The sequence below is a fragment of the Fukomys damarensis genome, unplaced genomic scaffold (genome assembly GCF_012274545.1).
Source record: "Fukomys damarensis isolate Sample0158 unplaced genomic scaffold, DMR_v1.0_HiC HiC_scaffold_24, whole genome shotgun sequence".
NCBI lineage: Eukaryota > Metazoa > Chordata > Mammalia > Rodentia > Bathyergidae > Fukomys > Fukomys damarensis.
The window spans coordinates 42,643,613-42,655,389 of NW_022900936.1; the positions used below are offsets into that span (position 1 = coordinate 42,643,613).

The 11,777-nt window shown below is 35.0% G+C and overlaps 1 protein-coding gene across 1 annotated transcript in view; it reads right to left on the reverse strand.

The window, feature by feature from the left end:
• Positions 1-11,102, reverse strand: part of Gabrr3 (gamma-aminobutyric acid type A receptor subunit rho3) — a 52,343-nt gene extending 41,241 nt beyond the window's left edge. Inside the window, 3 exon segments of the mRNA XM_010644778.1 lie at positions 2,603-2,666; positions 9,853-10,026; positions 11,010-11,102. Of these exon segments, the coding sequence (XP_010643080.1) occupies positions 2,603-2,666; positions 9,853-10,026; positions 11,010-11,102 (331 nt within the window).
• Positions 11,103-11,777: the final 675 nt, after the last annotated feature.

The window sequence follows — 11,777 nt, forward strand, 5'->3', positions numbered from 1 at the left end:
AAAAAAAAAAAAAAAAAAAAAGGAATAGAACAATCATCATTAGCTGATGCATTTACAGTCAGAAATAAGGTATAATGAGTCATAGATATCCTTTAGATATTCTTGGAATTTTTATGTCTTTAAATTTTTATCCAGTTAGTTTTTGGAATTACTATAAGTAAAAATATTAAGTATATAAATGAAAAGATTCAATTTTAATAATTTGTATTTTTTAGGATCTGCTTCCTTAAAGACTCCTGCTTAGTATTCTTTTTCCCTTTCTGTATCTTTTGTACTTTTATCATTTGTGATTTTTTTTTTGTACCAGATATTGAACTCAGGACCTTGTGCTTGAGAGGCAGGCACAGTGCCACTGAGCTAAATCCCTGGCCCCTATCTTTTGTGATATTGCTTATAAAAATAATATATATGTTATCTATATTTCCAGACTACATTCTATGATAATAACCAAATTTTACAGTTTATATATAAAAAAGTATCTAAAGCAAATTTTGAAAATTTCTTAAGAACACATATGTAACAGATTCCAGAAAAGGAAATGAAGTGTAAGGATTAATTTACATAAAATTGTTGAATAAGTAAGTAGATTGAGAATAATAACAAATTAAATCTTTTCAGATGGAAAATGGAGTTTTAAAAACAAAGTAGTTTAACTTTTCTCTATTCATTGACAAGTTGGTTTCTTTCAAAGACATTCTGTCATTGGAAGACATGATTTCCCTCGTGTGTCGAATCTAAAAAGATTGATCTTGTAGAAGTTGAGAGTAGAATGGAGTTTACCAGAGGCTGGAAAGAGTAGTCGATGAGATGGGATGAGATGGGAAAAAGTGGTTCGATGGGTAATAAGTTACAGTTAGAGAGGAGCACGAAGTCCCGGTGTGTTATTGCTGAGTTAGGTGGCTTTACGTAACATTAATGTACTACACATTTCAAAAAGATAGAAGAAAGGATTTTGAAAGTCTTCACCATAAATAAATGATAAATGTTTAGTAGATGTTTATCCTGAGTTGAATATTATACAATGTATACATGTATTATAGAATGCTTACATACATATATATATATATATATATACACATACCTTGCATATATATATTTTTAATATATCATTTAAAGTTAGAAACCTCGAACAACAATAAACAAATAAGTTTGTTGCGGCATTTAAAGCAGAAAAGGAAGGAGACTCTTAAAGGTCTCCAAGAACCTGTGAATGACTTAAGCATAACGAACAGGTTGAATCTAAGCAAAAGCAAAGCCTGGGTTCTGTGCCGAGAGGGCACAGGCTCCATGTAAAGTTATTCAAAATCGAACAGTTTACAACTTTGGGTGTGTGGGTGGGGGCAGAGAACTAAGATGCAAACTATATCCATAAACTTCATCTCACTAAGTACGAGGGCACTTGTCAAAGCCCTGTCACTAACACTTGCATGTGATGGCGGCAAAAGAAACACATTGAAAACGGATGATAGGAAAGTTAGAAGACCTGGGGAGAACAACATGAAATGGGAAGAGTAGCTCAGATATGAGGACATGTAGCAATTAGGTAAGAACAAGAAAGTAAACTTGAAAGTTAGAAACTATAAATACAGTCTTCATTTGGTGCAGAAAAATAAACTAAAGGGGGTTAAACAAAACTCTGAGAATTCATTAGCAATTTAGCAGGAGTGGGTAGGAAGAGATTATGCATCTGAAAGAAAGTGCTTGTACTTGGCAGTGTTTGTATAGAGAAATTAGCCACACAGTAACTATTCTTTCTCAGAGTAAAATTCTGAAGAACCTTGAGAATTCCTTAAATGAAAAATGATACTGATGACTACGTAGACAGGGAAGGTATTTCTAAATTAGGAATTAGAAGATGAAATGGAAAAATTATGGCAGAGATACAATAACACAAAAATAGATAAAACAGTAAAAGCAGATTAAGGGAGAGAAGAAAGTCATACAAAGCAAGCATGTTAAATGTCACAAGAGACAGAAAATGGATAAAAAGCAAAAGGGTAAAATGAAGTGGTTAGTATTAAGTTTTATGAACAGGGCATGACTAATAATATTTCATACAATTCAGATATTTCACTGTAAAATAAAATAATGGCAATCTCTTCTAGACTCCCATAAGATATAAATTGACAAATTTTGTTACAATTTTTGTCTCAACTTAAAAAAAAACTTTGCCTTCCACTATAGGTTCACAGATAAGCATAAGTAATATTGATTGAAATATCTTCATGGAATCTGTGAAACTTGATTCCATTTTTAGCATTTTATAGGTACAGATTGATGGTCATGTTTTTACATTGCACATGTATTAGGAATATCCTTCTTATATGTTTGTTCCCAGTTCATGTTACATAGATACATATATCATGATGTTCTATAGTGCTTCACCATTGAAAAGCTATTAGAGATAAAAGGGGAGTGGAAGGATAATCATAATCATAGATTAAATATGTGAATAGAAGAGAGTAAAGCAAACATAAATCTACTATTACACAAAGTAGGAAACACAAATAGCATACATAATTAAATCATCTATTAAAACACCAGTGACTTTACCACTATTAAGTACTTTTAGAAAAAGACCAGTAGCTCATAAAGAAACTTACCATGTCAGCTTCTGAAATGCTGTCAACACTTTCATCGTCTATACCTACTGGCACTGGGAGACCCTTCAGAAAGAAGAATAGATAATATACCGAGAAATTAATTACAAACAATTTGGAAACATTCAGAACAGAGAATAATCATTGTTTGTGGAGTGCAAATGAAATACTTTTCAAGTTTTTATAAACAACAACTTTCTCCACTATCTATTGAAACAGTTATTATAATTCAGTTATATTAATAAAGGCACATTTTCAAATAAATGCTATTCTAATAATCACTCATTTGTTTGGGAATATTTCAATATTTTTGTTCCACAAGACAGAAGTGGTGTCTTCAGTTTTATTTAAATAGTTTAAGCTAGTACTGATTTACAAAGAAACAAGGTTTTAAAACATCTGAATATATGAAATTATGCATTTTACATGGGAATGGTCATATCAGACAGTCAGGAAGTGTCACATACAGTCCTTGATTCTGGGCAATGCTGAAACCTTTTCTTGCCTGTCAAGAAATCCAGGCTTTTTCACTTGCACAGTGATCTGCAGAAGAGGGACGACCTGATGACAGTGAAGAGAGGCGACCTGATGGTGACCCACAGGTGTCCCTTCACAGATCATTAGTAACTGCAGGCTGCATTGGGGAAGAAGCACACATCCTCAGATATGTGTTGGATGAGAATATACTAAAGTCATAATTGGAGCAATTTCACACAGAAAACCCCTGAGACTTATTTGCAGTTGAATTCCCCAGCATCAATAATAGGCCCGGGAAGCCTAAATGACACAAGAGAATCCAAACTAGACTATAAAGTTTCCTAGATCCAATTAATAAAAAGATTTCACTACTTTCTATGTGAGGAAAACTGATGCTAATAATGTCATCTAGTTCTGTGTATGAAATTTGATGCATATAACTTACTTTATATAAATTGATTGCATATATATATAATTTTCATATTTATGCTTCCTTTCTGGAATTATTCTTTTTGTTTGTTTGTTTTTTGGTACCAGGGATTGAACTCAGGTCCTTGTACTTGCAAGGCAGGTGGTGGAACCACTGAGCTAAATCCCCGGCCCTCCAGAATTATTCTTAACTAAACCTTAATGCCTATACAGTCTTGAGTTTAAAAAAAAAAAACACTTTCAGTTGTTGATGAAAAAAATGTAAATCTTGTGTAGATAAATCCTAAATTTTTTAGTGGAGATTCCCGGATTTAGAGAAGTGAGGCCTAAAAAGCTTCCTTAGTAGGCTAATGCCAGGATGTGCCACCTGAGACACACGTGTGAATACAATTCAATAGGCTTTTGCATGGAACAAGCTATCTCTTGCCATCCTGTCATTCTGTGATGTCCTCATTAATCAGCTTTTGTTACCTTTACATTATCAACATAAATTCCCTTTTGTGTTCCTCAAGTCCATACCCTCCACATTGTTCTTTAATCAGAAGGGTTTTAGCTAGTGAGGCAAAGGTCCTATCCCTTGAATATATTCCAGCCTCAGCCTTCAGGAATACCTCACTTGTATCTTAACCACAACCTTTTTCCTACCATATTCAATCAATTACTTCCTACAAAACTAAGTCTATAAGTGACATTTTTTTTACTGAAAATTATGATTAAGGAATAACTTGGGAATACTAGTTCCGCATTCTTCCTTCACAGGGTTCAGCATGGATTATTATTATTAGCCTTATTAACTAGTAGAATTATCAAAATTAAAATTTATGAAACTAACTTGTCCATGGTTCTACTTGGCACTTCATGGCAAGTAAGCCTGCCTGTTAATTCTAATACTTATAGGAATAAAAGATTTGGAAAGATCTTTGAGGGGTAGCAGAATATCCTGGATAAAATTTTAACATTAAAGTCATATAGACTAGAATTCACACTTAGCTCATCACCATTATGTGATCTAGAGTAGGTGACATCTCTAAACTTAATTTTCTGCTGTATAAAATCTGAGTATATAATACCTTAGAAATTTATTTGAGGACTAGAAGTAATAGTTACTGAACTTAATTGGTGCTCAGTAAATAGCACAAAATAATATTATGGCTGCCATTATGCAAAAATATAAATCTGCCTCAAGGACTGTAGGCCACTGTTCCTAATCCTACTCTCAAAACTTAATCATCAGTCTATTCCTTCCTTAAAAAATTAATACAGTGCTTCTCTCAACTCATCTTCTGGAAAAAATAAAACCCAGAGAACAACTTGGATCTAAGATCTTGTGCCTTTTCAATACAGCTGGCCCTCCGTGTTCACGAATTCAATCAAACTTGTATCAGAAAATACAAGGAAAAAAATTGTGTGCGTATTGAATAGATAAGGATTTTTATTGTCATTATTCTCTAAACAATACAAGGATAGCATTTGTGTTATATTAGGTAATATAAGTAATCTAGAGATGACTTTAAAGATGGGAAGTTTTCATAGATTATATGAAAGTACTGTGCCATTTTGTATGAGGGACCTGGACATCATAAATTTGGCTATCTGCAGGGGTGGCTGTGCTGGCCCTGAAACTAAACTCTTAGAGAGACAGCTGATGATGATTTCTGCAAGCCTGAGGATACTCTCGTAAAGCTACCCTTTAACAACATACTCCTGTCACTGCGGGATAAACGACAGAACCAAGTGTTGTTTGAAGGCTGGCTTGACAATAAAATCAGGACATGGCTTTCCTCTTATCAGTGAGCTGCTGAAATATCTTAGATTTTTTTTTCTTTCCTCCCTGCAGGTATATACTGTTTTTGTAGAAGTGAACTCTTGAATTTCTAAGGAAAGTATGTGCCCTCAGGTGCTGTCTATCCTCATTTCTGTCTTATTTGAGCTTCATGTCCAAGTGCATCTCATTTCTGTGTCTAAAAATGTGTGCTCTGGCATTCCTGAAGGCAGAGTGAAGGGTGAGGGGAAAGAAAGGCAAGATACAGAATGTGGCCAAATTTCAGATCTGCATAAAAGGGCCAAAGACAGGAAGCAGCAATAAAGCAGATGGGTTAAAATCGTGAAAATTGTAGTCAGATAAACCCGAGTTATAGCCAAACGTTTGTAAATCTCCTAATTCCTCCTATTTCAGTTTACTAATCAGTAAATAGAGGTAATATATGGTACTGACCTTATGGGGTTGCTGTGAGAATTTATGAAGGAATCTATGTAAAATCCAGAGCCTAAACCCATTCAAATGTCTTCTCAAATGATTTTTTACCATGTATTCAATCAGTGATAAATATATCAAAATATATAATCATAATTGAATAAATATTTTCATTAATTCTGTTTGTGAAGTATTTAAATATAGTAAAAATTAAATAAATATTGAACTTACTGATTACGGTGTTAATTTTCTGGAATCACTAACTAGGTAGTAGCGATACACTTATAAACCTTTTTATATGCATAAAGATATAGCAACAGTCTGTCTTTATGCAAGCTGGAGTAATGAGATTTAAATAGAAGTTATACATCTTATTAGTATATTGCATTTAAAATACATTATATTATGCCTTCCTTACAGCCACTTTGTTGGCTTGTTAGAACTGATGTTAGCTTTACTTGATGTATGAAGAAACACACCCTGAGAGGTCTGTGCAACACTTGCCTGAAATTCAAAGTTAGGTAATGATAGGAATATAACCAGAACCTTCTACCTCTCAGTACTCTTGTTTCACAAGCAAAGACTGTGCAAGCAGCTTTCATAACTTTAGGGCTTTTGTCTCAATTCAGTAGCCAGTATCTAGATGTTGAATTGATTTCACTTCAAAGAAGTAAAGAAATGAACATCTATCAGACTAAAACAAAGAGCCCTTAGTTGTGGGAGATGTAATGGGTAGGGAAAACATAAATTAAGAAAATGAGCTGCGATTTATAACCCAAGTTAAACAAAAACCTCCCCTAAATTTATATCCTCTTATTTCTACATAATGAGTCAATTAATCTTCTAATGCTTTATAAAAGTAAAAAACACTGCGGAAGCAGCTGGTTTTAATGTTAAAGCTAATTAGGAAAACACATTAAGGCAAGAGAGAAGTGCTGAAGTTACATTTAGCTCAAGAGGAAAGAAGTATGTTCATGTGTTTGGGTTATGGACAAGTATAAAGAAGGAAAGATAAATTAAAGCTTGTCTTTTATATCCTGCAATCTGATTTCCCCAAGCATAGTAGCCACGAGAGAACAGAGAAATGGGTCATTATATTAGAAGCTGTTCTAATCAAGACAGACGAGAAGGTTAAGACCTGTATTTCACAGGTACCAGACTGAAACCTCTAACCGAACTTACGGAGTTTTCTGCCTGAGATGATTAAACATACAAGCTATGCAAGCATCATAAAATTTCTTAATTGTGAGATGATTTGCCCCCTGACATACATAGCAGATTCAAAGTGTATTCTTAATAACCTCACAAAGGAGTAGCCATGATGATTAAACATACAAGCTATGCAAGCATCATAAAATTTCTTAATTGTGAGATGATTTGCCCCTGACATATATAGCAGATTCAAAGTGCATTCTTAATAACCTCACAAAGGAGTAGCCGCAGGGGGAATAATATTTAAAAAACACGCTATCACTTTAAAAAAACACGCATCTTTAACAGATCCTGCAAAGTGGAAATTTAAGGTTAATTTTGTTTTCTCTGGGGGCTGGAGATGATACAGGGGTTGGAGAAGGAAGGAAGGAATAAACACTTTGAGGTAAAAGTGGAGGGTATGGCTCCCAGTAGCGATAGTTCTCAAACTGTCACTTACTCGTATGCAGATCACCTGAGGATCCTGTAACAATGCAGATTTCGACTCAGAATCCCTGCTCTGGCAATTGAACATTTATGTTAAAACACAGGTCTTTCTACTGCCCCGGATTCTGGAACCACAATTAGTGACAAGGAACCCGAGGGCTGTTTTTCTGAGGTCCAAAATGAAGGTCCTTTTTTTCTCGTTCTTACTGCTTTCAGAGACCTAAAATAATCCCTATAGAAGTCCTTTCTTCCAAGACAGAAAGTAATTTAATCGAGGAACCTTTCCTGATAGGAATTAGGGCAGATTTTGAAATTGGTGTTGGAAAGAGTACATGATGTTATAGCTTCCAGCTGCGGAGCCTGTTTCGAGCCATTCCCGAGCGAATGGCGCCTCCTTGTGTCCGGTAAGAACCATTGCAGAACAAGTTTGATTTGAAGATTATTGTTCAATGAGGATACAGGAAAATATTTTAGAATTTTTATAGATCACGGAAGCCACGGTAGAGCATAGTTGAATGATAGATATAAAGCATATTATCGAAACTTTGGGATTTTTGGGATAAGAACCAGTCTATTGAGACTAATAGTTAAGGGCTCAAGCAAACATTTTTAAAATTGTGGTGGGGAGGTTCAATCTGAGAAATAGTGAAAGGAAAAGTGAGAGGGAAAGGGAATCTCAGAAACAAAATACGAACAAATTCTCAATCCTGCTTAATTTAAGGGCTTTTAAAAACTTAAATTAAGATTCAACAGTGTGAGAAAGTTCTGGAAAACAACAAAATCGAACTCACCCAAATGTAATGAGATACAGATAAGCCAACACAATGGTTTTCAGTGTGTGTTCCTCAGACTGGCAGCATCAGCACCATCTAGGAACTTCATAGAAATGCCAAACAAATTCTCAATCCTGCTTAATTTAAGGGCTTTTAAAAACTTAAATTAAGATTCAACAGTGTGAGAAAGTTCTGGAAAACAACAAAATCGAACTCACCCAAATGTAATGAGATACAGATAAGCCAACACAATGGTTTTCAGTGTGTGTTCCTCAGACTGGCAGCATCAGCACCATCTAGGAACTTCATAGAAATGCCAGTTTTTAGCTTTCTCAATCCTGCTTAATTTAAGGGCTTTTAAAAACTTAAATTAAGATTCAACAGTGTGAGAAAATTCTGGAAAACAAAATCGAACTCACCCAAATGTAATGAGATACAGATAAGCCAACACAATGGTTTTCAGCGTGTGTTCCTCAGACTGGCAGCATCAGCACCATCTAGGAACTTCATAGAAATGCCGGTTTTTAGCCTCATCCAGATCTAATGAATCAGACATGCTGGGACTGGGGGCCCCGAGATTTGCATGTTAATCTTCCAGGTGATTCTGATGCGCAGGGAAGTTCTAGTCATAAAATTAAGGTCAGGTCCTTAAAAATCATGCTCAATAAATTGGAAGATATGAAACACATAAACCAAACCAGATAAGCAAACAAAACTAGCCCTCAACAGCTGCTGAGTATACTTTTGTATTTTTCCTGTTAACAAATTAGTTCTCTATTCACCCACCTACCTGTTGTGCTTTCCCTTGATTGTAACCATATGTCGAGTCGTCGGTTTCCCTATCCCACCTGAATAATTAAACACTTGTGAAAAACGCTAAAGGATCTACTGCTAGAGAATCCTGCTTTTCACCTTCATCTACACCTCCCTTACATCCGCGGTGTTTCCATGATTCTTAAAAGCTGTCAGCTCAGGAGTCATGAGAATGAGAGTCTTTGGGTCAATGAAGAAAGAATCAGGTGGATTCAAAGAGTTCAGTTACCAGTTGATTTCATTACACCTTGGATATCTAGAAAACTCTGTACCCTCAGTGATGAAACCATGTTGAACACTTTGAAGGGGAGAAGGCTTTGATTCCGTATGCCACGTTCCTACTACCTTCTTCCATCTTCTTCACATGCACTTGTCTCTTGGTTCCATCACTTTTTTTCATGGTCTCCAGTGAATCTCCTAATCTCTCTACACCTCACACTAGAATATTAAGGACTATGACAGGTCCGATTCGCATGGTCACTGTTGAGGTGGAACAACACATTGGGCTAAAGGTATTGACACAATGCCTGTTTAACATTTTATTAAAATTTCTAAAAGTGACAAAAGCACACTCAGCTGAATTAGGAAGCCATAGAATTTGACGCACTACAGGTCGTCCAGGAAAGCCATGTACTCCAGCTTATAAAAACATGCAAGATTTTATAGATATCACCATGTAATTCAAAATACAGGCCAAAGTTGAGGCAATAAGTCAGTCTATTAGCAGAATATATCCCTCTACTATTTACTGAGCACATTCTATTTTCAATAGTGCATATACTAGAAAATAAGTTGTGGGAACAATTTAAGTGGATACATTTTTAATTGTTTTTATTTAAGAGAAGATAATCACATTTTAAAAAACTGAAAATTTTACTCATGTGTTGGTCTTCCTTGCTTTGATTTTTCAACTCAATTTTGAGAGTACAGTGAGTTTTAATGTGTAATATTCATCTCCAAATCCTGGTCTCAATGAAAAATCATGCCCCTGTATGTGGAGAAGTTGCTGATACTTCAGGGACCACACTTTGGTATCGTCCATTCTAGTTCTCCATTCTAGTTTCTTGTTTGCTGTACACCCCTCACCCAAGGAAACAGAATTCTTTTAAGAGACACATAGTTCTGGATATCTTTATTTAGTTTAGTCGTTTATGCTCCAAATAGGATATTCTGAAATAAATATATGAAGAATAATTTTCCTAGTTCATATTAAGCCAAAGAATGGCCAACATTTGTTGTTTTAAAGGTGGAATAGATATAAACCAAATTTTAGAGCACTTTAAATGACAATTTGAGTATGAGTCAAATGCACAACAGGCAATATTTCTCAGAATAGAGTTTGTAGGGACACCCTAATTATCTATGTGGAGGTGATAAAAAATCAGATTCATGGACTCCTGTTTCAGATGAACTAAATCAGAGCGTGGGAATCTGTATTTAAGTAAAACATTGAAGTGAAACCTGGAATCATCACTGAAGTTAAATAATCTGTGCACTCAACAGTGATAAAAATTGAAAACATTACAAAATTATAAATTGATGAAAAGAGTTTTTACAAAGACAAAATAAGCAGAAAATATGGAAGCTGGCTGAGATAGAGGCATAACTAAACTAGAATTGAAAAATTAAACTAGAATTTAAGGGATGGCAATGCTTTGACTAAATCAAAGCTATGAAATAGGTAAAGTCTGGTATTATCTACAGTTCTCTAGGGCAAAAGCAAAATGGAGCATGTCCTCTCTGTAAGTATGAGAATGAAGTCTTTTCTCTCCTTAAGTCTGTGAATTCGGCAAGTTGCTGGACCTTTCTGACTCATTTCCTGATGGGAGGTGCTTACTTCCTAGGGCACTGCAAATACACAAGACGGCTAGAGCACATTCCTCTGAATGACTTGCAGCCTTCTACTGGCACAAGAGACCCTGCTCGTATTCCCCATCTAGAAATCATACCTGTCATGATCACCCTCATCATGGTTAGCCGCAACAGTACCCTGATTACCTGATATGTCTTTTCACTAAGAAATGTCTTCTCTAAAAAAACTAACATGAATTTTTAACAAAATTCATATTAGAGGCAATTTCTTACCCCATTAAAGTAAGTTTTGATGGGGAGAATTTCAGATCCTGAAGAACTTGTAGAAGAAATACATCCAGGTATGTAGGCTCCTGAGATGACCATGTACCATCCTTCAGTGGGACAGCTTATGGTTGAAACCTCAGTGGTTTATAGATATATTTCTTCCAGTGATAGAAATGAAGACTCTGGGAGAGGAAATATGTTTTAAATGTAGGCAGTAAGTTTGATCTAAGCTCTATTACATCCTATGAATAATTAAACACATAGAACTATTTATTTGAAGGAGCTAGAATTAACTAGAAAATCTCTTAGGGTGTTTGATCTAAGCTCTATTACATCCTATGAATAATTAAACACATAGAACTATTTATTTGAAGGAGCTAGAATTAACTAGAAAAATTCTCCTAGGGAGCTAGAATGAACTATTAAAAGTAGTAGTAGCTAGCATTTATTAAATGCCTACTATGTTCAAGGCACCATACCAGATGTTTTGTAAATATTATCTTCTTTGGCATGCATCCAGATCATCTGGTTTCCTGGGCCCCATGCCCAGAATTTCTGATTCAGTAGGTTTGGGGTATAAGAATTTGTATTTATTGCAATTTCTCAGAAGAACCACTAACCTAGAAAACAGCAGACATTTAATAAAGCTAGATACTTGTTATTATTTAAAGAAAAATGAGAATGTAACTTTTCCTGGAAACTCATGAGAATTACTCCTTTGGTAATAGTGTGTGTGTTTTTAAGTATAACTAAATGACATGTCACTACTGTGTC